This window comes from Oncorhynchus keta, chromosome 31 (assembly GCF_023373465.1).
Source record: "Oncorhynchus keta strain PuntledgeMale-10-30-2019 chromosome 31, Oket_V2, whole genome shotgun sequence".
Taxonomy (NCBI): domain Eukaryota; kingdom Metazoa; phylum Chordata; class Actinopteri; order Salmoniformes; family Salmonidae; genus Oncorhynchus; species Oncorhynchus keta.
Window position 1 is genome coordinate 10,011,603 of NC_068451.1, and position 24,428 is coordinate 10,036,030.

The 24,428-nt window shown below is 42.4% G+C and overlaps 1 protein-coding gene across 5 annotated transcripts in view; it reads left to right on the plus strand.

The window, feature by feature from the left end:
• The window catches only part of LOC118364373 (thrombospondin type-1 domain-containing protein 7A-like), a 108,401-nt gene that overhangs the window by 51,142 nt on the left and 32,831 nt on the right, over positions 1 to 24,428 (plus strand). For all 5 annotated transcript variants that reach the window (XR_008087887.1, XR_008087888.1, XM_052489527.1 and 2 more), the window contains exons 5-10: positions 2,203 to 2,271; positions 5,241 to 5,396; positions 6,428 to 6,631; positions 11,897 to 12,091; positions 17,740 to 17,998; positions 23,767 to 23,882. Coding sequence is in view for 3 of the 5 variants with exons in the window: in XM_052489527.1 (XP_052345487.1) it covers positions 2,203 to 2,271; positions 5,241 to 5,396; positions 6,428 to 6,631; positions 11,897 to 12,091; positions 17,740 to 17,998; positions 23,767 to 23,882 (999 nt within the window). In the remaining 2 variants the exon portion in view is untranslated. The remainder of the gene's footprint in view (positions 1 to 2,202; positions 2,272 to 5,240; positions 5,397 to 6,427; positions 6,632 to 11,896; positions 12,092 to 17,739; positions 17,999 to 23,766; positions 23,883 to 24,428) is intronic.

Consider the following 24,428-nt stretch of genomic DNA (forward strand, 5'->3'; position numbering starts at 1 on the left):
TGTTTTGTCAGCTATCTCCACAAAATACTCTAATGTCAAATTGGCAGAAAAATTATATATATATTTTTGAAATGTAATGGAAAATAAAGCACTAATATGTCTTGATTAGATAAGTATTCGACCCTCTGAGTCAATACATGATATAATCACCTTTGGCAGCCATTACAGCTGTGAGTCTTTCTGAGGAAGTAGCTAAGAGCTTTGCACACCTGTATTGTACAATATTTGCCCATTATTCTTTTAAAAATTATTCACTCTCTGTTAAGTTGGTTGTTGATCATTGCTAGACAGCCATTTTTAAGTGTTGCCATAGATTTTCAGGACGATTTAAATCAAAACTGTAACTAGGCCACTCAAGAACATTCAATGTTGTCTTGGTAAGCAACTTCAGTGTATATTTGGCCTTGTGTTTTAGGTAGTTGTCCAGCTGATAGGTGACTTTGTCTCCCAGTGTCTGTTGGACGGCAGACTGAACTAACTTTTCCTGCAGATTTTTGCCTGTGTTTAGCTCAATTTATTTTTTTCCCCCAACAAAAACTCCCTCGTCTTTGCCAATGCCAAGCATACCCATAACATGATGCAGCCACCACCATGCTTAAAAATATGAAGAGTGGTTCTAGGTGATGCCTTGTGTTGGATTTGCCTCAAACATAGTGCTTTGTATTCAGGAAAAAAAGTTATTGGAAACAGGATGCATGTTTTGGAATATTTGTATTCTGTACAGGCTTCCTTCTTTTCACTCTGTCATTTATGTTAGTATTGCGGAGTAACTGCAACGTTGTTGATCCCTCCTCAGTTTTCTCCTATCACAGCTATTAAACTCTTTAACTGTTTTAAAAATCACCATTGGCCTCATGCTGAAATCCGGTTTCCTTCCTCGCCTGCAACTGAGTTTGGAAAGGTGCCTGCATCCTTGCATTGACTGGGTGTATTGATACACCATCCAAAGTGTAATTAATAACTGCACCATGCTTCTTTGTGAAATTTGGAAAACCTCCCTTGTCTTTGTGGTTGAATCTGTGCTTGAAATTCACTGCTCCACTGAGGGACCTTACAGATCATTTTATGTGTGGAGAACAGAGATGAGATAGATCATTCTAAAATCTGGTTAAACACTATTATTGCAGTCCATGCAACTTATTATGTGACTTGTTAAGCAAACTTTTACTCCTGAACTGATTTAGCCTTGTCGTGACAAAGGGGTTGGAGACGGATTGCCCCAAAACATTTCAGCTTTACATTTTGAATTAATATATGAGCATTTCTAAAAACATAATTCCACTTTGACATTATGGGGTATTGTGTGTAGATCAGTGACGCAAAATCTCAATTGAATCAATCATCAATTCAGGCTGTCACACAACAACATTTGGAAAAAGTCAAGGGGTGTGAATACATTTCTGAATAAATGTTTGTCTATACTCTGTCGCTACTGTCATATGTCCTTATGTCAATGTGGGCTTCTTTGCATTGACAACAGTCTCTTTCTCTTTCTATACTGAAACCATTCCTCATGCATGTTGACAAACACGTTGCTTTAGAATGCAGTGAAAGATGGACTGACATTAAAGGAGAATGTACTAATGATTTTGTTGAAATGTATGTGTATGTTTGTGTTCCCACGTGTGTGTGTGCGTTGTGGGCGTGCATGTGCATGCATTCCCGTGTGTGTTCGTCTGAGTGTGTGTGCGTGTGTGTGCGTGTGTGGGAGTTAGAAGGGAGAGTGTTCTTATCTTCCTGGCGCAGGATTCCTCTTCCCCCATCAGGGGGGTAATCTCCCCAGCTGCCACATAGATAGAGACAGACACAGGCAGACAGTGCCTCAATGAAGTCTGCAGCAACCACCACTGCATGCATAAACTAAATCACCACGCTCTTAGAAGAACACAGGTCCAGGATCACCTTACCCTCCCTAAATCCAAACCTTAAGCATTCTAGAGGGGCCAATCCAAAACTGACTGCTGATCAGTTTCTATGGGTAACTAGACTGATCTTATTACAGCACCTTCAATCTACATTTTTAAAGATCGACAAGTGTATCCCTGCAGCGCTTCCCGTCCTTATTTTTTTCTACAAGCCTCATTCTCATATTGGAAAGTGTCTAGACTCCTGTAATAGCACTCAACACATGCCTCAACTTCCAAAACCCTCTCCCTTTCCAGTGACTGTGTAGCTAATAGTTGTATCTCCCTGTGCCCGCAGAGGGTCAGACCTCAAACCAGCAGAAGCCTAGTGTTCCCCCTCTTCTATCCATCAGCTTTGAAGTTACAGGTAGGTGCTTTAGACCAATCCGAACCTCCTCTCTCTGCCTTGTAGGCCGCATTCTTCTCCTCCTTGCCACTTCTTGTCTTCTACCTTTTCCCTTTTCATTCCTAATAATGTCTCAGTTGCCGTATGTACTGTATGCATATGCATTTCTGTTTTGGTGGATGATGCTATGAAGGTGTTTTGATAGGTTGGCCTCTCCGCAGATTTTGCGTCTCAAGTGGTGTAGCTTTCTGAAACACCAACATGCGTTTTCAACTAAGTTGGAGCATAAACGCTTTCAAGAAGAAGTATTTGCCTGGCACGTCGGGGCGAGTCTTTAAGCCTTTGTGGGAATGGTGAAATAACTCAGTGTTGTTTTTCCAGATGGAATATGCAAAGCATCTGTGAGATGTTTTCCCTCCTGATTTTCTACTCTGGCACACAACAAGCAACACTCACATTAGTTGCACGAGGGGACATTTGCCATTGTAGTTTCATTGCATTGCAGGAAATACAAGCACATTGTATAAGTCGTGTAATGAAGATGCTGGGTTTTTCTTTATCACAAACACCACTAATCTATTGGTCGACAATTTCTATTCCGAATGGATTGATGTACTTAGATTTAAGTCTGTTCTACACACTAATAATACAAGGATTATCAGGCTTACCAAATGCAGTATTTGACTATTTGTAAGGGAATGATGCCTTTTGCATATCAATTTCAAAGCTGCGCTTGCTTTTCGCTGTGGGTTCGGTATAATTCTTTTTCAGCTCTCTTGACTTGATAAGACTTGAAGCGCTGAATGTATTGTTGGAGCTGTCAGTTAGGGAGAGAGACGTTTGAGGACATCTTGATCTTCACAACCGGCTTAGGGAGAAAGTGTGTTTGTGTACAAGTGTAATTGATTGAAAGTGTTGCAACCGTTGATGCAATGTTTGGATCATAGATGGAGTGTCTGTACATGTATGTGCATATTTACAGCTGTATGTGTCTACATGTGTGTGTACGTGCATTTGTGCATCTGTTGGTGTCCACATGTGTTCCCACGTGTCTCGGCACATTGCCTCTGTGCGTGTGTGTGTTCATATGCTGTGGCAGAGGGGTGTCAATTAGACAGTGTAGCCAATGGTAATACATTTTGCTTTGGACAATCTGTCAGGTGATCAAGAGTCTTTGTTGCATCAACCAGAACAACCAGCGCTTTGCTGCATCCCGAAACAGCTTTGATGTGACAGACACACAAAACCACCCACCAAACTTTCAACTCCAACTCCAAACAAACCCCTTTATTCAAGTGCATTTAAGAAACATCCAGAAAATGGCGTCTCACAGTCGGCTTCACTTATTCTCCTGCCGAGAAAAACAACCTCTCTTTTGTTCCTTTGCGTGAAGTGAAGTTCCTCTGTGGGAATATACACATTGTGTGTACAGCTTCTAAATCTGAAGCATTTACAACAGGGGAATCATAGCACTGGATTATTCTTCATAGAATATTTATGAGAGGAGACACTGCAGCTCTCTCACACCTTCGGCACAGCCTTCATGTGTCTTCAGTGAGAGCGTAGGGCCGCGCTTCCTGTTGTTTCAAGTGTTAGATACGTAGCTGCTGAAAGGTTCATTAGAGTTCATTTATCACCCTGACATGCTAACGGTATGCTAACAGTGGGGCGATTATAACAAAGGGAAATTAGAAGGAACATGGCAGCACTTCACAGACTGTAGACCTCTACTGTGGGTTTCATGTGCTCTCTTCTGGGACCTTATGTACCGTGCAGGCGTGCTTAAAAGGAAAAGCCAATGGTTTCTTCCCCCCCATTTGGCATTTTCCTCTGCATTGTCATAGCCAAGCACACTAGTAAACATTCTGCATGAAGACAAGTACGGGATGAGATCAAACAGACAAATGGAAAATATACTCAGCCGATTCCAAGAAAAGACTTACAGCACCACTGCTGTATCTAATCTAGCAGTTCATCTGTTTCTCAGTATATTTGTTCATCTATTTTCTCAGTATTTGTCTGGGTACATCGGTATATTTCAGAATATATCAGTATATTTATGACTATGTTGGTATGTACACTCCCCAAAGTATTTGTTTGGACAGTGAAACTAAAACATTTCATTTGGCTCTATACTCCAGCATTTTGGATTTGAGATCAAATGTTTCATACAGAATGTCACTTTTTGTTTGAGGGTATTTCCATGCATATCTGTTTTAGCGTTAAGAATTTACAAATACTTTATGTATCTAGTCTCCCCATTGGAAGGTGCCAAAGTATTTGGACAAATTCACTTATGTGTAGTGAAAAAAAAAGCCATATTTCTAGCATGTAGTAATTACATCAAGCTGTTGCAGTTTGTTTTGGTTGTGTTTCAGATTATGTTGTGCACAAACAAAAATGGATGATAAATCGTGTATCTTTATCTTTCTCTCTGCATTGTTGGAAAAGGCCTCGTTATTCTACTGTTAGTCTACACATGTTGTTTATGAAGCACTCGACAAATACAATTTGATTTGATTTAATGTGTACCCTGATTACGGATAATCATGAACAATGATGAGTGAGAAAGTTACAGAGGCGTAAATATCATACCCCCCCCCCCCCCAAATGCTAATGGGGAAATGTTAGCATGTCTTCGGGGTATGATATTAGTGCCTTCTGTAACTTTGTCACTCGAATGGGGGGACTACATACATTTCATATGAGGCAACTGTACAGAATGGCACCTTTAATTTGAGGGTATTTTCATTTGCATGAAAATTAAAATACCCTCAAAGTAAAGGTGACATTTTGTACTGTCGCCTCATATGAAACATTTACAAAAACATCTCAAATCCAAAATGATGGAGTACAGAGCCAAATTGAATGTTTTAGCTTCACTTTACAAATAAATACATAGGGGTGTGTACATATATTTCTGAATATATCCGTATATTTCTGACAATAATGTAAGTATATTTGAATGTTCCTTATTTCCATGCCCCAAGCATCCCGTCCTGTGGACAGCAAGCTGTGCGGGGGTCCCGTCCCCAACACGTCCCAGCTGTGTCACATCCTCTGTCCCATCGAGTGTGAAGTGTCCCCATGGGGGGCCTGGGGACCCTGCACCTATGAGAACTGTGCCGTCCAAGAAGGGAAGAAAGGTGTGTGGATAATCCTTCGAGTGGGACTATCGTATGTCCATCACACTTTATTTGGATAGTCCCATGTAGATGAACAAATGCTTGCTACGGTTAGGGTTAGATTTAGAATAAGGGTTCCGTAAAAGTTCAGTTCAGGGTTAGGATAAGGGTTCAAGGTCGGGCCGGGGTTCCTATCCACTGATAGTTAGTTGAAACGTTGTTGACAGTTATTGAACACCTATAAACCATCTACTTGGGACTATCCAAATGAAGTGTTATCGGTGTGTCAGCTACAAGGCCTTAATGGGTACGGGTTGGAATGTTTCAGGTGACTGTGGATACATGTGATGTCGTAATGCTAACATAATGCTTTCAGAACACATGTGGTATTATGTTTTTTTTTAATATACATTGTATGTTCCTCTTATCAAACTAATGTCAACTGCCATACCACTGTCATATAGCATAAACAGTTGAAAAATAGTTAAGTGTTAACTTGCCATACGGAATGTCATATGATTGTTATATGATTAATATTTGCCATCGGGTATATGCATGGTGTTATGGGATTTACAGAACATGGCGTTGTTCCAGAAGATTATACAGTAATTATCTGTGCATGTATAGTAGTTGGTGTTATTGTAGCCATTGTGAGGGCCTCTTGAACAAACATATTCTGGCATAAAGGTAGTATCTAACATCTGTGGGTGGTCCAACACCCACATGATAATTACACGCTGGCTCTTCACAATGAAATCCTCTCTTTTGTATCAATTTATGGTCAGTATGATCACAGTATCTGGTAAAGTGCCAACAATTAACTGGGCAATTATTTGCTTGCACTTGTACACTAATCCCAGTCTTATCATAGTAGCATATCCTATTATTCCATTTCGATAGAGCTGTTGAAGAGATCAATTCCAATGGAGGACAATTAGGCATATTATGTATTTTTTTCAGAGTTTTTATATATTTTTTCATATGGTTTTATGTATTTTTCATTCTATATTTTTCATCTTAAATGGAATAATGTGTATTTTTTCCTTCGGCAGGTTTTAAACTGAGGAAACGGGAGATCCGCAATGAGCCAACAGGTGGACCAGGGAACTGTCCTCACCTGGTGGAGGCTGTCCCATGTGACGAACCCAGCTGCTGGGACTGGCGCCTGGTCAGACTGGATGAGTGTATCCCGGACGGGGAGCTGCCGTGTGGCCCCGGGACACAGATACCTCAGGTCCAGTGTGTCAACAGCACTGGTGAGGAAATCATAGTAATAACCAATTATCGGAAAAAGATTATTTCAATTGGATTTTTCCCTCGTTAATTCCATTAAACTTAGTCTCCATAATCATTGCCGTGTGATCGTAGATAAAGCTCTGTGATTGTAGTCTATAGGTTTATTGATTCGGTTAATGCACATTATAGAGCCCTTTATTTTCAGTGGACGTTTGCTTGACTAATTAATGTAGAACACTGCCAACAGGCAGAACTGATTGAAATGGCGTCCTTACAACCAGCAACTGGTTGAAATGTTGTCATTTAGAAGTTATTTCAACCAGTATTGCCTGCTAAACTAGCATAGTACAATAAACCTGTACCATAGTATTCTGACTTACTATTATGCTCAGAATTCACCACATTGTTAGCTCAGCTCCCTGATCCCACTAAGAGTAGCCCACCACTTCCAGATGAACAATTTACATCTATGATGAATAAAGGTGTCCGCATGCTTCCCAGTCGAAACAGTTCAGAAAAGAGAGTGCATTCAGCAAAAAAAACTCACCGAAGTCCAAAATAAAGAAAAACGTCATAAAATGTTGTCATAATATACAGTGCATTCAGAAAGTATTCAGACCCTTTGACTTTCGACCTTTTGTTACGTTACAAACTTATTCTCAAATTGATGAAATAAAGATGTGTCCTCATCAATCTACAACAATACCCCATAATGACAAGGCGAAGTTTGCACATTTCTTTAAAAAAGAAAACAGAAATACCTTATTTACATAAGTATTCAGACCCTTTGCTATGAGACTCGAAATTGAGCTCAGTTGTATCCTGTTTCCATTGATTAACCTTGTGATGTTTCTACAACTTGGAGTCCACCTGTGGTAAATTCAATTGAATGGACATGATTTGGAAAGGCACACACCTGTCTGTATAAGGTTCCGCAGTTGACAGTGCATGTCAGAGCAAAAACCAAGACATGAGGTTGAAGGAATTGTCCGTAGAGGTCCGAGACAGGATTGTGTCGCAGCACACATCTGGATCTGGGGAAGGGTACCAAAAAATGTCTGCAGCATTGAAGGTCCCCAAGAACACAGTGGCCTCCATCATTCTTAAATGGAAGAAATTTGGAACCACCAAGACTCTTCCAAGAGCTGTCCGCCCAGCCAAACTGAGCAATTGGGGGAGAAGGGCCTTTGTGAGGGAGGTGACCAAGAACCTGATGGTTGGTCTGACAGAGCTCTAGAGTTCCTCTGTGGAGATGGGAGGATCTTCCAGAAGGACAACCATCTCTGCAGCACCCCACCAATCAGGCCTTTATGGTAGATTGGCCAGATGGAAGCTACTCCTCAGTAAAAGGCACATGACATCTTGTTTGGAGTTTGCCAAAATGCTCCTGAAGACATTCAGACCATGAGAAACAAGATTCTCTGTCTGATGAAACCAAGATTCAACTTTTTGGCCTGCATGACATGTCTGGAGGAAACCTGACACCATCCCTACGGTGAAGCATGGTGGTGGAATTATCATGCTGTGGGGATGTTTTTCAGTGGCAGGGACTGGGAGACTAGTCAGAATCGAGGGAAAGACGAACGGAGCAAGGTAGAGAGAGATCCTTGATGAAAACCTGCTCCAGAGCGCTCAGGACCTCAGACTGGGGTGAAGGTTCACCTTCCAACAGGACAACGATCCTAAGCACACAGCCGAGACAATGCAGGAGTGGCATCAGGACAAGTCTCTGAATATCCTCAAGTCGCCCATCCAGAGCCCAGACTTGAACCCGATCGAACATATCTGGAGAGACCTGAAAATAGCTGTGCATCAACGCTCCCTAAGCAACCTGGCGGAGCTTGAGAGGATCTGCAGAGAAGAATGGGAGAAACTCCCCAAATACAGGTGTACCAAACTTGTAGCGTCAGACCCAAGAAGACTCAAGGCTGTAATCGTTGCCAAAGGCGCTTCAACAAAGTAACTACTTATATAAATGTGATATTTCATGAATTTTTTATGTACATTTGCAAAAGTAAAAAATGTACTGTTTTTGCTTTGGTGTTATGGGTTATTGTATGTAGGTTGATGAGTGCAATTTTCTTTATTTAATACATTTTAGAATAAGGCTGATTGTTGTGATTGGTCAACGGCAGAGTGTTTTCAATAAAGGCGACTCATTTTCAAGCACTTTTTTTTTTTTTGATTGAGAAATACTGCACCAAACATCCTAGTTAGCCGCTAAGATCTCCTTGGCAAAAATGTCAAAATGAATGGCAGATTTCTCGAGTCATCTCAGATTCATTCAGATTATTTTGAGGAAATGTATACTGGCTACGGCATCTCAAAATGGACAAACAGTACTATTGCCGCTTTCTTCTTGTTTTTCAAGCGAATGTCTTTTAAGGGAGTACACAAGCACAGGCACCAGCCGAACTGAAGCATGCTGACGCCTTGCTCAAGGTGACCTCTCTACCAACCCTCTAACTTATGGCTACACTGTAAGTGAGTGAAGAGCTGGAGACGACTAGAGAGAATGGTGTTTAGCCGCCCTGCCATTTATCATGGCTGCCATTTATCATAGAGTTCTCTCCAGACGCCCTCCCCCACCTCACATCCCCCTCCCCGTCTCCTTTAAAGCTTCCCTAGCTCAGCATAGCCACATATTGTACTCCCTCCTTTTCACTCTCTCAGCCAGAGCAATTAAACCCTGCTCGCACTAAATCAAATCAATTCTCTCTGGCCCTGAGTCTCGGGGACTCCCTTAACTTTGCAGCTACGTGGTTTTACTGTCTGGCCCTGAGTCTCGGGGACTCCCTTAACTTTGCAGCTACGTGGTTTTACTGTCTGGCCCTGAGTCTCGGGGACTCCCTTAACTTTGCAGCTACGTGGTTTTACTGTCTGGCCCTGAGTCTAGGGGACTCCCTTAACTTTGCAGCTACGTGGTTTTACTGTCTGGCCCTGAGTCTCGGGGACTCCCTTAACTTTGCAGCTACGTGGTTTTACTGTCTGGCCCTGAGTCTCGGGGACTCCCTCAACTTTGCAGCTACGTGGTTTTACTGTCTGGCCCTGAGTCTCGGGGACTCCCTCAACTTTGCAGCTACGTGGTTTTACTGTCTGGCCCTGAGTCTCGGGGACTCCCTCAACTTTGCAGCTACGTGGTTTTACTGTCTGGCCCTGAGTCTCGGGGACTCCCTCAACTTTGCAGCTACGTGGTTTTACTGTCTGGCCCTGAGTCTCGGGGACTCCCTCAACTTTGCAGCTACGTGGTTTTACTGTCTGGCCCTGAGTCTCGGGGACTCCCTTAACTTTGCAGCTTCGTGGTTTTACTGCTCCACTTTATTACTGAGGAATGTTTGACTGAAGACAATGGCGGTCGTTGCAGAGAGATGCTGTCTGGGTTTTCGAGCAGGTTTCACAATGTGGGTGTAATTGACAAAGATGATATGTTACCAATCTCAAGTATACTCATCATTCCTAGTTTGAGTGTTGACTAAGAGATATAGAGCGATATCAAAGAGATACACAGGCACCGTAATGGATTGAGTCCAAATCATACTCCTACGATACTTTGACAGTGACCTCTTTGTCATCCTCCTAATTCTGAAAAACGGAAATATTTACAAAGTTCCTCAACCGACGTTACATTGTCATCTCACCTCATACAGGACACATGCTGTACATGTACATCCACCAGTGTCATTCGGGGTTATTGCCAGGTCAGGTGATACCATCCTAGTAGCTTAGTGAGAAGCACAACCTCTTTGTGTTTTTCCTAATATCTCGACTGGAGTTGACCGATTCCCCCTCTCTCCGCTGATGGAAATTGATTTGTTGTGTTATGATTTCGTGCTACTTTTCGCCCTAGAGACTTTGGGCTCAATATCTCCACGATACTGCCACACCAACAACAAACAGCCACCGCAGACAAAAGTCTATACAAATGTCATTGAAACTCCACTGTCGATACTGAGCGTATCTGATCTATACCGATATGAACTGTTCTGACTCATTTAAAAGGGACCGTTTTTCTCAGCTCACTAAGCCTGGGGGTTTTTCTAGTGAAGGGTGTTCTGTTCCGTTCCTGTTTTCGCCACCGTGAGAGCCACTGGGTTTCCCTGCCCCTTCGCATTTCCACACGGTCTCGGTTCACTGAATACCCCTCAAAGTGTCATCTTAATGTAAAGGCCGGGCCGCTAGGAGGGTTTGAAGCTCAACATCCTCAGCCTGAAATTGCAAAAGCCAGCCGTCGGAAGATACATATATACAATGCAGAGCCATTGTGTTGCTCATTTGGGGTGCCGAGAAATGTTTTGAATTCAAGTTCATTGCAACAATATTCCCTACTATTTTTCAGAATTTCATAATTAATCAACGTCTTCTTTTTTTAAAACAACAGAAAACCCGATGTTTCCATGTGAAACGGTTTTGTTATGTCTCAGTCTTCTGTGATCTATGTGAAGTGTAATATTGGGATGCAAACACAAAATGTTGTACATTTCAACTCTATATCTGACATGGTGCAGGTGGCTGTAAAGCCCATAACCATGTGGGTGAGGAATATACTTTTGTTTCAAAGTAGATGTGTTTGTGTGACCCTGATTTAGCCCACAAACAGTAAAAGGTTTAGCTGTTAAAAGCACATACAGAATCTGTGACTTAATAGTATAACCCACTGAAGCGGTCATGAATCACAAATATGTAAGTGTAAAATGTTTAAGTCCCATGTGAGTTTGTACTTACTTTGGCCAAAGCTAATTCACTATTCAGATCGAGTTGCGTTGAGAATAGCGGGACCATTATTAATATATTGTAGAGATTATCCTCGCACGCTATTAAACAGTTACCAAACATTTGATCCAACTGTGATGTCAAAGGGAAGACAACAGAATGTCTATGTTAATGAATTGTGTGGGTTGAAATTGATTAGCATTCAATGACTCTGAGGAAACAATATCTATAAACAAGCCCACCAATAGACCAGGAAATTGTGGTGTGGTTGATCATATTGTAGACATTATAATGGGGGGTGGGTAACCTAGTGGTTTGACTCCCCGAGTTGGCTAGGTGAAAAAATCTGTCGATGTCCCTTGAGCAAGGCACTCAACCCTAATTGCTCCTGTAAATGGCTCTGGATAAGTCTGCTCTTATAAATCCTATAAAGTGTAGTACAATTACAGATTCTGTTGTTGCTTAGAGATTTTTTTCTGTATTGAAAAGGTACATAAAAGGTCAATCAATTATTATTTCTCCACTGTTATAATGGTGAGCATTCCTTGACCGTACTGTTTTTTTGTGCCACACAGGTGACATGGTGGACAAGGAGCTGTGTGGGGGAGCCTCTACCCCTGAGCCCATCACCTGTGATGTGCCTTGCCCTAAGAACTGTGTCCTCAGCGACTGGACCTCCTGGTCCTCCTGCTCCCAAACCTGTTCCAGCAAAACCATCGAGGGCAAGCAGCTGAGGACTCGCTCCATACTGGCCTACAATGCTGGCGAAGGTGACTATGAGACTATGTACTGTAGATGGTGTGCCGTTCTGTACGGTCTGTGTTGTATATCTACTGCAGTGTTAATATACCATGTTAAGGGGGTCTTTCTCTTTGTATAGCTTTCAAGTCACACTGACCTTCAAAGTGGCTGTCCCTCTGTCTGTTACTGTCTGTCTGTCTATCACTCTTTCTGTTGCTGTCTGTTGCTGCCTGTCTGCCTCTCTGTCTGTTACTGTCTGTTGCTGTCTGTCTGTCTAGCACTCTTTCTGTTACTGTCTGTCTGTATGTCTCTCTGTCTGTTACTGTATGTTACTGTCTGTCCCTCTGACTGTTACTGCCTGTCTGTCTGTCTCTCTGTCTGTTGCTGTATGTTACTGTCTGGTACTGTCTGTCTTTCTGCCTTTTGCTGTCTGTTGTTGCCTGTCTCTCTGTATGTTGCTGTATGTTACTGTCTGTCTCTCTGTCTGTTACTGTCTGTCTCTCTGTCTGTTACTGTCTGTTACTGTCTGTTACTGTCTGTCTCTCTGTCTGTTACTGTCTGTCTCTCTGTCTGTTACTGTCTGTTACTGTCTGTTACTGTCTGTTACTGTCTGTCCCTCTGACTGTTACTGCCTGTCTGTCTGTCTCTCTGTCTGTTACTGTCTGTCTCTCTGTCTGTTACTGTATGTTACTGTCTGTCCCTCTGACTGTTACTGCCTGTCTGTCTGTCTCTCTGTCTGTTGCTGTATGTTACTGTCTGGTACTGTCTGTCTTTCTGCCTTTTGCTGTCTGTTGTTGCCTGTCTCTCTGTATGTTGCTGTATGTTACTGTCTGTTACTGTCTGTTACTGTCTGTCTCTGTCTGTCTGTTACTGTCTGTTACTGTCTGTTACTGTCTGTTTCTCTGTCTGTTACTGTCTGTCTACTGTCTGTTACTGTCTGTCTCTCTGTCTGTTACTGTCTGTTACTGTCTGTTTCTCTGTCTGTTACTGTCTGTCTACTGTCTGTTGCTGTATGTTACTGTCTGTCTCTCTGTCTGTTACTGTCTGTCTCTCTGTCTGTTGCTGTATGTTACTGTCTGTCTCTCTGTCTGTTACTGTCTGTCTCTCTGTCTGTTGCTGTATGTTACTGTCTGTTACTGTCTGTCTGTCTGTCTGTCTGTCTGTCTCTCTGTATGTTGCTGTATGTTGCTGTCTGTCTGTCTGTCTGTCTGTCTGTCTGTCTGTCTGTCTGTCTGTCTGTCTGTCTGTCTGTCTGTCTGTCCGTCTGTCCGTCTGTCCGTCTGTCCGTCTGTCCGTCTGTCCGTCTGTCCGTCTGTCCGTCTGTCCGTCTGTCCGTCCGTCTGTCCGTCCGTCTGTCACTTATGATTTTTTGTTTTCATTGAAACGTTTGGCTAAAAGCTGATCTGCATGTTGGTTACCTCCCTACAGTAACTGCAATGGTAGTGGCATGGATCACAGTGATGGAGGGTAACACTTGTGATTGAAACTAGCTATTAGCTACATTTAACCTTAGCGATATGTTGACAAATGCCAAAATAATAGGATTTCTGTCAATGTTAATAGACTTTACTGTAGTTACAGTTGAAGTCGGAAGTTTACATACAGTTAGGTTGGAGTCATTAAAACTTGTTTTTCAACAACAAAAATGTCTTGTTAACAAACTATAGTTTTGTCAAGTCGGTTAGGACATCTACTTTGTGCATGACTCAAGTAATTTTTCCAACAATTGTTTACAGACAGATTATTTCACTTATAATTCACTGTATCACAATTCCAGTGGGTCAGACATTTACATACCCTAAATTGACTGTGCCTTGAAACAGCTTGGAGAATTCCAGAAAATTATGTCATGGCTTTAGAAGGTTCTGTTAGGCTAATTGACATCATTTGAGTGTAGATGTACCTGTGGATGTATTTAAAGGCCTTGCTTCAAACACAGTGCCTATTTGCTTGATATCATGGGCAAATCAAAAGAAATCAGCCAAGACCTCAAAAAAATTATTGTAGACCTCCACAAGTCTGGTTCATCCTTGAAGCACGGGGGTGGCAACATCATGTGTTGGGGGTGCTTTGCTGCAGGAGGGACTGGTGCACTTCACAAAATAGATGGTATCATAAGGAGGAAAAAGTATGTGGATATATTGAAGCAACATCTCAAGACATCAGTCAGGAAGTTAAAGATTGGTCACAAATGGGTCTTCCAAATGGATAATGACCCCAAGCATACTTCCAATGTTGTGGCAAAATTCCTTAAGGACAACAAAGTCAAGGTATTGGAGTGGCCATCACAAAGTCCTGACCTCAAACCTATGGAAAATGTGTGGGCAGAACTGAAAAAGCGTGTGCGAGCAAGGAGGCCTACAAACCTGACTCAGTTACACCAGCTCTGTCAGGAGGAATGGGCCAAAATTCACCCAACTTATTGTGGCTTGTGGAAGGCTACCCAATATGTTTGATCCAAGTTAAACAGTTTAAAGGCAATGCTACCAAATACTAATTGAGTGTATGTAAACTTCTGACCCAATGGGAATGTGATGAAAGAAATAAAAGCTGAAATAAATCATTCTCTCTACTATTATTCTGACATTTCACATTCTTAAAATCAAGTGGTGATCCTAACTGACCTAAGACAGGGAATTTTTACTAGGATGAAATGTCAGGAATTGTGAAAAACTGAGATTAAATATATTTGGCTCAGGTGTATGTAAACTTCTGACTTCAATTGTATACCTCGACAGCCTTTGTGCACCATACGTTTGATTTAATGTCCTTGTAGCACTAGATCTAGTGAAATAAGTAGTTGCGTTAAGTTTTGTTGTTGTTGTACAGTAAGTAAGTACAACTAATTATTCAAATGTATTTACACATTCTCATATCTTGATGTGAGAATTTTAACATTCAATATCAATGTTTTCCAAAGGTCTTTCAAGGGTGCCAACATTTCCAAAGCTTTTTGGTACATTCTATTTTTTAATAGTACTGGTAGTGGTAGTAGTAGTAGTAGTAGTAGTAGTAGTAGTAGCAGTAGCAGTAGTAGTAACAGTAGCAGTAGTAGCAGTAGTGGTAGTAGTAGTAACAGTAGTAGTGGTAGTAGGTGTAGTAGTAGTAGTAGGTGTAGTAGTAGCAGTAGTAGTAGTAGTAGTAACAGTAGTAGTGGTAGTAGGTGTAGCAGTAGTAGTAGTAGTAGTAACAGTAGTAGTGGTAGTAGGTGTAGCAGTAGTAGTAGTAGTAGTAGTAGGTGTAGCAGTAGCAGTAGTAGTAGTAGTAGTAACAGTAGTAGTGGTAGTAGGTGTAGCAGTAGTAGTAGTAGTAGTAGTAGTAACAGTAGTAGTAGTAGCAGGTGATGAGTAGTAGATATTATTAGCGTAGAGAGTTGGGCAGATGATTTAAAGGGGCAACTCATTGTTGAAACAATAAAAACAGTGTTCTCCCCGTCACTGTTTCAGTAAAACGCTGCAGGATGAGGCTGGAGAAATGCAACCACTCTAAAAATGTATAGACAGAGCTATGGATGCAAGGGTTGATTATCCATGATATCAAAATGGTGGGTTTAAACCTGTTTTGAGGGTGTAGAGTGTTTTGTTTACATTTACTTTGTTTACAAACATTGGAGTAAAACAAGATTATAATTTAGGTTCTGACGGGGTACGACAGTTAAAATAAGTAGGCATTTTTTTCAAGTTATATTCTTCTAGTAGGTACATATCATTCATTTATAAGTCCAGAAATGGATACAGAAACTACGTATTAATCCGTTAAAGTTTTTCTGATTGGTGTTCTTCCCCACCGATGTGGAAAGTCTTCACATCATTATGTATGCTACTTCAATATTTCTTGTGTCTTTTACTGTCGAAGAATACCTCCCAAAAGCTAGACATTTTAGCAGGCAAGTGTGCCGTCTGTTAGGTGATCCCAAGCTCCAGTGTCATAAGCCGCATACTAAACGTAACCACGCTAGCTCAGACACCCGATACATTATGGATGTCTTTCCGAGTACATTGTATGAATAAGTCAGAAAAGTGATGAAATTCATACCGCAAACATGAATGAACCCATATTCCATGAGCCGCATCCTTTGAGTAGCATTAAAACGATCCCACTTGTCACAATGAGACTGGACCCAAGTTGCTTCACCATTCATAAATCATCCACTACAACTCCCTGTAGAATCGACATAGACCTTGACCGCTGCCCAACCAAACCACTTTTCTAGGTCAGTCTGGGCACCATATGTGGCTTATTTGTCTGGATAGTTTACACTATTGGCAGATCCAGCAAACCGACATGGTTCGTCAGCGATGTAAGCAGCTAGCAGTCAGCAGAAAGGAAGGAGGAGGAGGTCTGTTCATTTCCCATCAGGTTTAGATTAGTCTGAGTTGGCATTCCACATTGACTGGCCTGTGAACAACACCACTGCTGCTCATTATGGAACAGGTTGGCTTTCATCTCAGGATGTTGCAGGTGTGGAGGACTTACAGTCCCACAATGCCCCTTCATCACTGCCCAAACCTGTAAGTGTCTGCAATTACTCTGAAGCACTAAGGGCTCTGAATCGACCCACCTGCCTCCACTGAGCAGAGATGAGAGAGACAGAGAGAGAGTGACTGACTGACAGACAGAAGAGAGAGTGAGAGAGAGAGAGAGAGAGAGCGAGAGAGAGACCGAGAGAGAGAGTGACTGACTGACAAACAGAAGAGAGAGAGAGAGAGAGAGAGACAGAGAGAGAGGTGAGGAAAGGACAGGGTGATGTTGAGACTGACAGACAAGAGAGAGAGGTGAGGAAAGGACAGGGTGATGTTGAGACTGACAGAGAGAGAGAGAGAGAGAGAGAGAGAGAGAGAGAGAGAGAGAGAGAGAGAGAGAGAGAGAGAGAGAGAGTGAGGAAGGGACAGGGTGATGTTGAGACTGACAGACAGAAGAGAGAGAGAGAGAGAGAGAGAGAGAGGTGAGGAAGGGACAGGGTGATGTTGAGACTGACAGACAGAAGAGAGAGAGAGAGACAGAGAGAGAGGTGAGGAAGGGACAGGGTGATGTTGAGACTGACAGACAGAAGAGAGAGAGAGAGACAGAGACAGAGAGAGAGGTGAGGAAGGGACAGGGTGATGTTGAGACTGACAGACAGAAGAGAGAGAGAGAGACAGAGAGAGAGGTGAGGAAGGGACAGGGTGATGTTGAGACTGACAGACAGAAGAGAGAGAGAGAGACAGAGAGAGAGGTGAGGAAGGGACAGGGTGATGTTGAGACTGACAGACAGAAGAGAGAGAGAGAGAGACAGAGAGAGAGGTGAGGAAGGGACAGGGTGATGTTGGATGTGTTGGATGTAAATCCAACAGAGATGGAGAAGTGGGCTGGTAATCAGACTTGCAACTAGCAGTAGGAGGAGATGAATCGTCTGAGCCTCAAAGTGGGCTGGAGGATTAAAATGCATTGTCAATCACCGGGGGAGGTCAAGCCTTTCAACACCATCATGGATTGTCACTATCAATAATTGGCTGAATCTTTCAGACTTTGTTATGGCAGAATCTGTCATTTTGTAAGGCCTTCATGTATAAGCCAGAGCCTCCCTGACTGATGACATTGGGACTATCCTGTATATGTATCTCAGCTCGCCCTTTATATGTGTGTGCGTTTGTTTGTTTGTGCGTGTGCGTGTGTGTGTGTGGGTGCATGTTCCTAGGTGGTGGCATGTGCCCCAACAGCAGTTCCCTGCAGGAGGTGCGTAACTGCAACGAGCATGCATGTACGGTGTACCACTGGCAGACTGGCCCCTGGGGCCCCTGTACTGAAGACCCCTCAGCCTCAGCCCTCAACACCACAACTGGCCCCAGGTCTGCTGCCGGCCCCAACAGCAGTGGACAGGGACCCTGCTCCCGGGGCATGCAGACACGCAAGGTCATCTGTGTCCGGGTCAACGTGGGACAGGTGCCACCCAAGAAGTAAGAACATTTAGAAAGTGAGTTACAAAGAGAGAGAGAGAAAGAGCGAGAGAGAGAGAGTTAGAAAGAGAGAAAGAGAGAGATAGTTAGAAAGAGAGAGTTAGAAAGAGAGAGAGTTAGAAAGTGAGTTAGAAAGAGAGAGAGAGAGTTAGAAAGAGAGAGAGAGAGTTCGAAAGAGAGAGAGAGTTCGAAAGAGAGAGAGAGTTAGAAAGAGAGAGAGAGAGTTAGAAAGAGAGAGAGAGTTAGAAAGAGAGAGAGAGTTAGAAAGTTAGTTAGAAAGAGAGAGAGAGAGAGTTAGAAAGAGAGAGAGTTAGAAAGTGAGTTTGAAAGAGAGAGATAGAAAGAGAGAGAGAGAGTTAGAAAGTGAGTTACAGAGAGAGAGAGTTAGAAAGAGAGAGAGAGAAAGAGAGTTAGAAAGAGAGAGAGTTAGAAAGTGAGTTAGAAAGAGAGAGTTAGAAAGTGAGTTACAGAGAGAGAGTTAGGAAGAGAGAGGGAGTTAGAAAGAGAGAGAGAGAGAGTTAGAAAGTGAGTTACAAAGAGAGAGAGAGTTAGAAAGTGAGTTCGAAGAGAGAGAGATAGAAAGAGAGAGAGAGTTAGAAAGTGAGTTACAAAGAGAGAGAGGGAGTTAGAAAGTGAGTTAGAAAGAGAGAGAGAGAGAGAGTTAGAAAGAGAGAGGGAGAGTTAGAAAGTGAGTTTGAAAGAGAGAGAGAGAGATAGAAAGTGAGTTACAGAGAGAGAGAGTTAGAAAGAGAGAGAGAGAGAGAGAGAGAGAGAGAGAGAGAGAGAGAGAGAGTTAGAAAGTGAGTTACAAAGAGAGAGTTAGAAAGAGATAGTTACAAAGAGAGAGAAAGAGAGAGAGAGAGAGTTAGAAAGAGAGAGAAAGTTAGAAAGTGAGTTCGAAAGAGAGAGAGAGATAGAAAGAGAGAGAGAGAGATAGAAAGTGAGTTACAAGAGAGAGAGAAGAGAGAGTTAGAAAGAGAGAGTTAGAAAGTGAGTTACAGAGAGAGAGAGTTAGAGAGAGAGAGAGAAGAGAGAGAGAGTTAGAAAGAGAGTTTGAAAGAGAGAGAGAGTTAGAAAGTGAGTTACAAAGAGAGAGAGAGTTAGAAAGAGATAGTGAGAGAGTTAGAAAGAGAGAGAGAGAGAGTTAGAAAGAGAGAGAAAGTTAGAAAGTGAGTTCGAAAGAGAGAGAGAGAGAGATAGAAAGAGAGAGAGAGAGTTAGAAAGTGAGTTACAGAGAGAGTTAGAAAGAGAGAGAGAGAGAGAGAGAGAGAGTAGGAAAGAGAAAGAGAGTTAGAAAGTGAGTTCGAAAGAGAGAGAGAGATAGAAAGAGAGAGAGAGATAGAAAGAGAGAGAGAGATAGAAAGAGAGAGTTAGAAAGTGAGTTACAGAGAGAGAGAGAGAGTTACAAAGAGAGAGAGGGGGTTACAAAGAGAGAGAGAGAGAGTTAGAAAGTGAGTTCGAAAGAGAGAGAAAGATAGAAAGAGAGAGAGAGTTAGAAAGTGAGTTACAGAGAGAGAGAGAGAGTTAGAAAGAGAGAGAGAGTTAGAAAGTGAGTTACAAAGAGAGAGAGAGAGTTAGAAAGTGAGTTACAAAGAGAGAGAGAGAGTTAGAAAGTGAGTTAAAAAGAGAGAGAGGGTTTGAAAGAGAGAGAGAGTGTTAGAAAGAGAGAGAGAGAGAGAGAGTTAGAAAGAGAGAGAGAGAGAGAGTTAGAAAGAGAGGGAGAGAGTTACAAAGTGAGTTACAAAGAGAGAGAGAGAGTTAGAAAGAGAGGGAGAGAGTTAGAAAGTGAGTTACAAAGAGAGAGAGAGAGTTACAAAGAGAGGGGGAGAGTTAGAAAGTGAGTTACAAAGAGAGAGAGTTAGAAAGAGAGAGAGAGTTAGAAAGTGAGTTACAAAGAGAGAGAGAGTTAGAAAGAGAGGGAGAGAGTTAGAAAGTGAGTTACAAAGAGAGAGAGAGAGTTACAAAGAGAGGGGGAGAGTTAGAAAGTGAGTTACAAAGAGAGAGAGTTAGAAAGAGAGAGAGAGTTAGAAAGTGAGTTAGAAAGAGAGAGAGAGAGTTAGAAAGAGAGTTAGAAAGGTATGACAAGAAGTCATACAGTAGGAAGAGCAGCGCTCAAGCCCTATCTCTACTCCACAGCCAATCCCAGATAAATAAATATATATGCCGTCCCAAACAGGCTAATTAACCCTGTTCATTTAGGCCTGTGTAATTTCCCACTGATGATAATGACAGTAATTAAGTGGCTTTGATTCTTTAGGGCAATTAAATCACCACAAGATGAGAGATGCAGGATGTCTAGGGTTTGCAATGCAGAACATAACACCGCAGCCTCAAAATGCATCGATAAGTTGACTTTACAGTTAGCCTAAAGTTGTGCTCTTGCATGGGGTGCTGATTTGCTCTGCTAGGCTTATCTAGGTGGGATGTTATGTTTATTTAACTAATGAACCTGCTGTATTTAAGATCCAGAAACCTTAACTGTAAGTCTACAGTTTACGGATCTGCTATCCAAGGTCCTGAAGTAATTTTCACCTGGCAGGATAAAACCTCCCAGTCCAAGGTGCTGGGCCATTATAGGCTTTACTATGGAGTCCATATCTTTTTAAGGCCACTGTATTTTGCCTTTATTATGAAATAACTTTCCTGCATGTTTTGCATTCTTTCAAGCCACTGTTGCTCTTAAAAAGTATTCCCCTGTCATGGTGGATTAGGTTAAGACTGCTAAAGCTGGCAAAGCTCCAAAAGTGCCTTCTCTCAGTGCCTTGTCTATGTCCTTTGTTGTTGTAAAATCAATATTTGTCTGTCATTGTAAGACTTCAAAAGTGGTCTTATGTCAGGGTGCGTCGATGTCCAATTGGTGCCAATCTTTTCCATTTGCTTGGGAGAGATGGTCTGGACAAATCTCGAAACTGAACCGCTAAGCCCACCAGCTATCTAGCTTAAGTGTCGAGGTGGTTTCACCCTGCCTGCACTCAGTGCACTGCATTGTGACTTGACATGGTCTCTAGTTGTTATTTTTCCACCTGTGTCTTCTCTTCCCACCATCCTACTTGGCAGGTAGATTTGATTAGCGCTCCCCCGGGTACCTGGCAGAGGCCCTGGGGGAGCGCTAATCAAACCTACCTGCCAAGTACACACGTCTGCCTCGCTGGTGTGTATGCAGATGTGCTCCAGCTCACTCACAGAGGGCTCAGAGCTATCTTCACACACCCCGAGGCAGTGAACCTCACACAGTGTCACCACACACACTGTCAAAGCCCAATAGAGCCCTTCTATCCGTCTATATACAGAGTACTGCAGTGGGATTTGGAACTAAAACATCTTGGTTTATTGATTGTGACAATTTGCATGGGGATTGACGCCCGATGCGTTTGTGTGATTGCACTGGTGCTTACGTGGACTGTCGGAAAAGGAGTTGGGATGAATAATTGTGATAGTGTTTGACAGTCATAGTCAAGTACATGGATGTGTCCTAACGACAACTGTGTTTCGTCACTGTGGATGACAGTGACGGATGGTTGAAAGCTGTCGAGACAGAGGCCAAAGAAACGTACGCAAAGCCGGAGCTGTTTCCTCCCCGAATATTAAACAAAATGTGTTTGATTTGCTGTTGTACTTGTTAATAATGAATTGAATTAGTGCTTATCATTTTGTGCCAGGCTGTGTGTGCTTTTGCAGTCTCTTAAAATGTTGTGGGTTGCGACGTTTCTTCACTGTCTGTTCAACCACACAGTATGCTCATCTGGAAGAATCTCTTGCCGAACAGATTATTGAAGCGATAATAGCAAATAGCAGAACAAAAAAACATTACCCTCGCAGACTCTTCTTAATGATGTGCTGTGGGACAGAGGCAAGAGTAAACGTTGCGTTTCTTGCCTCACTACAAATCATTACATTGAAAGATCATTAAGACGTGATAACACTAGCAGGGAAAACAAGTCGGCGAAAACCAGAGGATGCTTTAATTGGATAATCTAATGTCTAGACGAAAAGTCTGCATATTTCAATAGCGGTGAAGTTTTCTGTGGCGTCGGTATTGTGTTCTGGCGCTGAACACGGTCTGTGTTTTTTTTCCAATGAGAATGTGATGACATTTTTAGCCTCCAAATTCGCGTAATACCTATCATTACACCTGGCCTAAAATACAATTAAAGTAACAGGGAACAGTAGGAATGTTTCTGTCTGCTGGAGCATTAGTTCAGCATTAGTTAAGCATTAGTCATGTGAGGTAGTTCAGTGCTCGGGTCAACAACTCAATCTGGGTCATGTTGCTGTGTGTCGTATTTTGCTGTGTTTCGTCTGGAACGTTGTTAAAACTGAAAAGGAACGGTAGGGATGCCTCTGTCTGCCGGAGGGCATCCAGCATTAGTCCTGTGAGGTGTAGTGAGGTGCTTAATGCTCAGCTCAAAAGCTCAATCTGGGTCATGTTATCGTGTCTCATCTTCCATTGTTTTCCCTAGATGATTGCTACCTGTAGGCTTCTCTTTTGAAAGTCTTCTGAAGTAGCTTGTCCTTAAACAGGTTCCCATGACCTTTGCGCCTGTTGCTGATTGCAGTTCATTCGTGTAAACTCTTTAAACCTAAAGAGGAAATAGGAAACTGATTTGATCCAAGCCTGACCCATATTTATCATCATCATCATCAGCAGCAGCAGCAGCTCTCTATTCTCCATCCCCGAGCACTGCTTTGGAGTGTAGAAACAGTTTACGAACGTGCCAGAGGATTTGTCTCACTAAAGAGGGATTTAGCTCCCTCTCTATTGGTATTAAACATAAATCTCTCCTCTCTTCGCATGGCTGCCTGCTGCACTATCACATTGTGTGTGTGAGGCACCCTGAGGCACCTTATTTCTCCCCTGACGACACGGCGCTAACGAGTGGAGCAACCCCAGGAGAAGACTGCTCCTACTCCCAGTGTGTGAACCCTGAGCCAGATGATCAGCGCTAGCTAGGCTATCTATGCTATCTCAGCAATAGGATGAGGAAATAGAGCCGGAACATCACTTAAAAAGCCCCAGGAGAGCCCATGTCCGAAAAATCAGATTACTTGATGTAGACGGACAATTTCCCCCCGTTTATCTTCATCCAGTGGCCATTCACTGGGGATCAGAGGTACTTATAACTTATAGGCTGAAGATTACATATAACCCTTTGTCCGTTAAATATGAAGACCGGCTCCAACCACAATCCCAGCGATCTAACGGATTATCGTCCAGTAATAGAATCAATTTAAAACGGGAAGGAATCCCATGGAGGGTGTTATCTATAGTGAACTGAATCTAGCCTGGAGGAATTAAATGCAGATTCTCCATTGAAGAGGAATGAATATTAAGAAAGGCTGCCAAAGCCGTATACTGAAGGTAATGTTCACATTGCCCCAACACAAGACATAACATGATCTTCTCTTTCCTCATCTGTCAGTGGTATCGATTGACATGGACATAAGACATAGGACTTCCTAACAGACAGTTGCTTCCTGTTGTCCTAGTTTGTGCTTCAGAAACACTGGATTTATCTCTGTAAAAGCCAAGTGGTTTTACAACAACAACAAAAATGACATAGTAGGAAGCCAAGCAGGCTACCGTACTTTCTGAGAGGACTATCTTCTAAGCAAAGAATCTACCACTGTCCTTTCGATAGCTCCATGGCTCTTGGCCAATCGGATTAGGAATTTGAATTCCTGCAGCCAAAGTGAGAAGCCTGCGTCTGTGTGTTACCAGCTATATGTTTGCATGTGTTACCAGTAGTGTGTGTATGTTTACCCTGTAGATGTCCTGAGAGTCCTCGTCCAGGTACAGTGCGACCCTGTCGAATGCCCTGTAAGAGGGACTGCATCGTCACCCCCTTCAGCGACTGGTCCCAGTGCTCTCCCACCTGTGATGCAGGTATGAAAGAAGAATTCAAGCTACTGTGCAAAGACATGCACACAAATAACAACCCTACAGATGTAGGATCTTAATTTGATGCAGTGTATTTGAGGCTTAAAAAGGCTTCGAAAGTTTATAATTTCCACTGAAATTTCAGACTTCATTTTCCATTACGAAAAACATATCAACCCCTACAAAAAATGTCTACTAATTATAATTCACATAATAATAATTCACATTTTTTGTTGCTGCAGGATTATTTTCCTGCTGTAGCAAACTGGCTCAAATTAATATCATACATCTGTACCTGTTCATTGTAAGTCTCTTGGGAACTAAGAACTATGGACCAGAAATGCTCTCCTAAAAGGAATGTCTTGCTTATCCAACTGCTGGGGTGAATATTATGCATGTCAGCTGTTATCATGACGCATCATTTGGAGATCATTGATATTATGAACCAATGTAAAACTGGGACGAATAAGGAAACTGCCACCAATTAGGCGATGCATGCAATGTAAACAACTCATTACAGTTTCCTTAAATTGTATTCCTCTCGTTTCATTA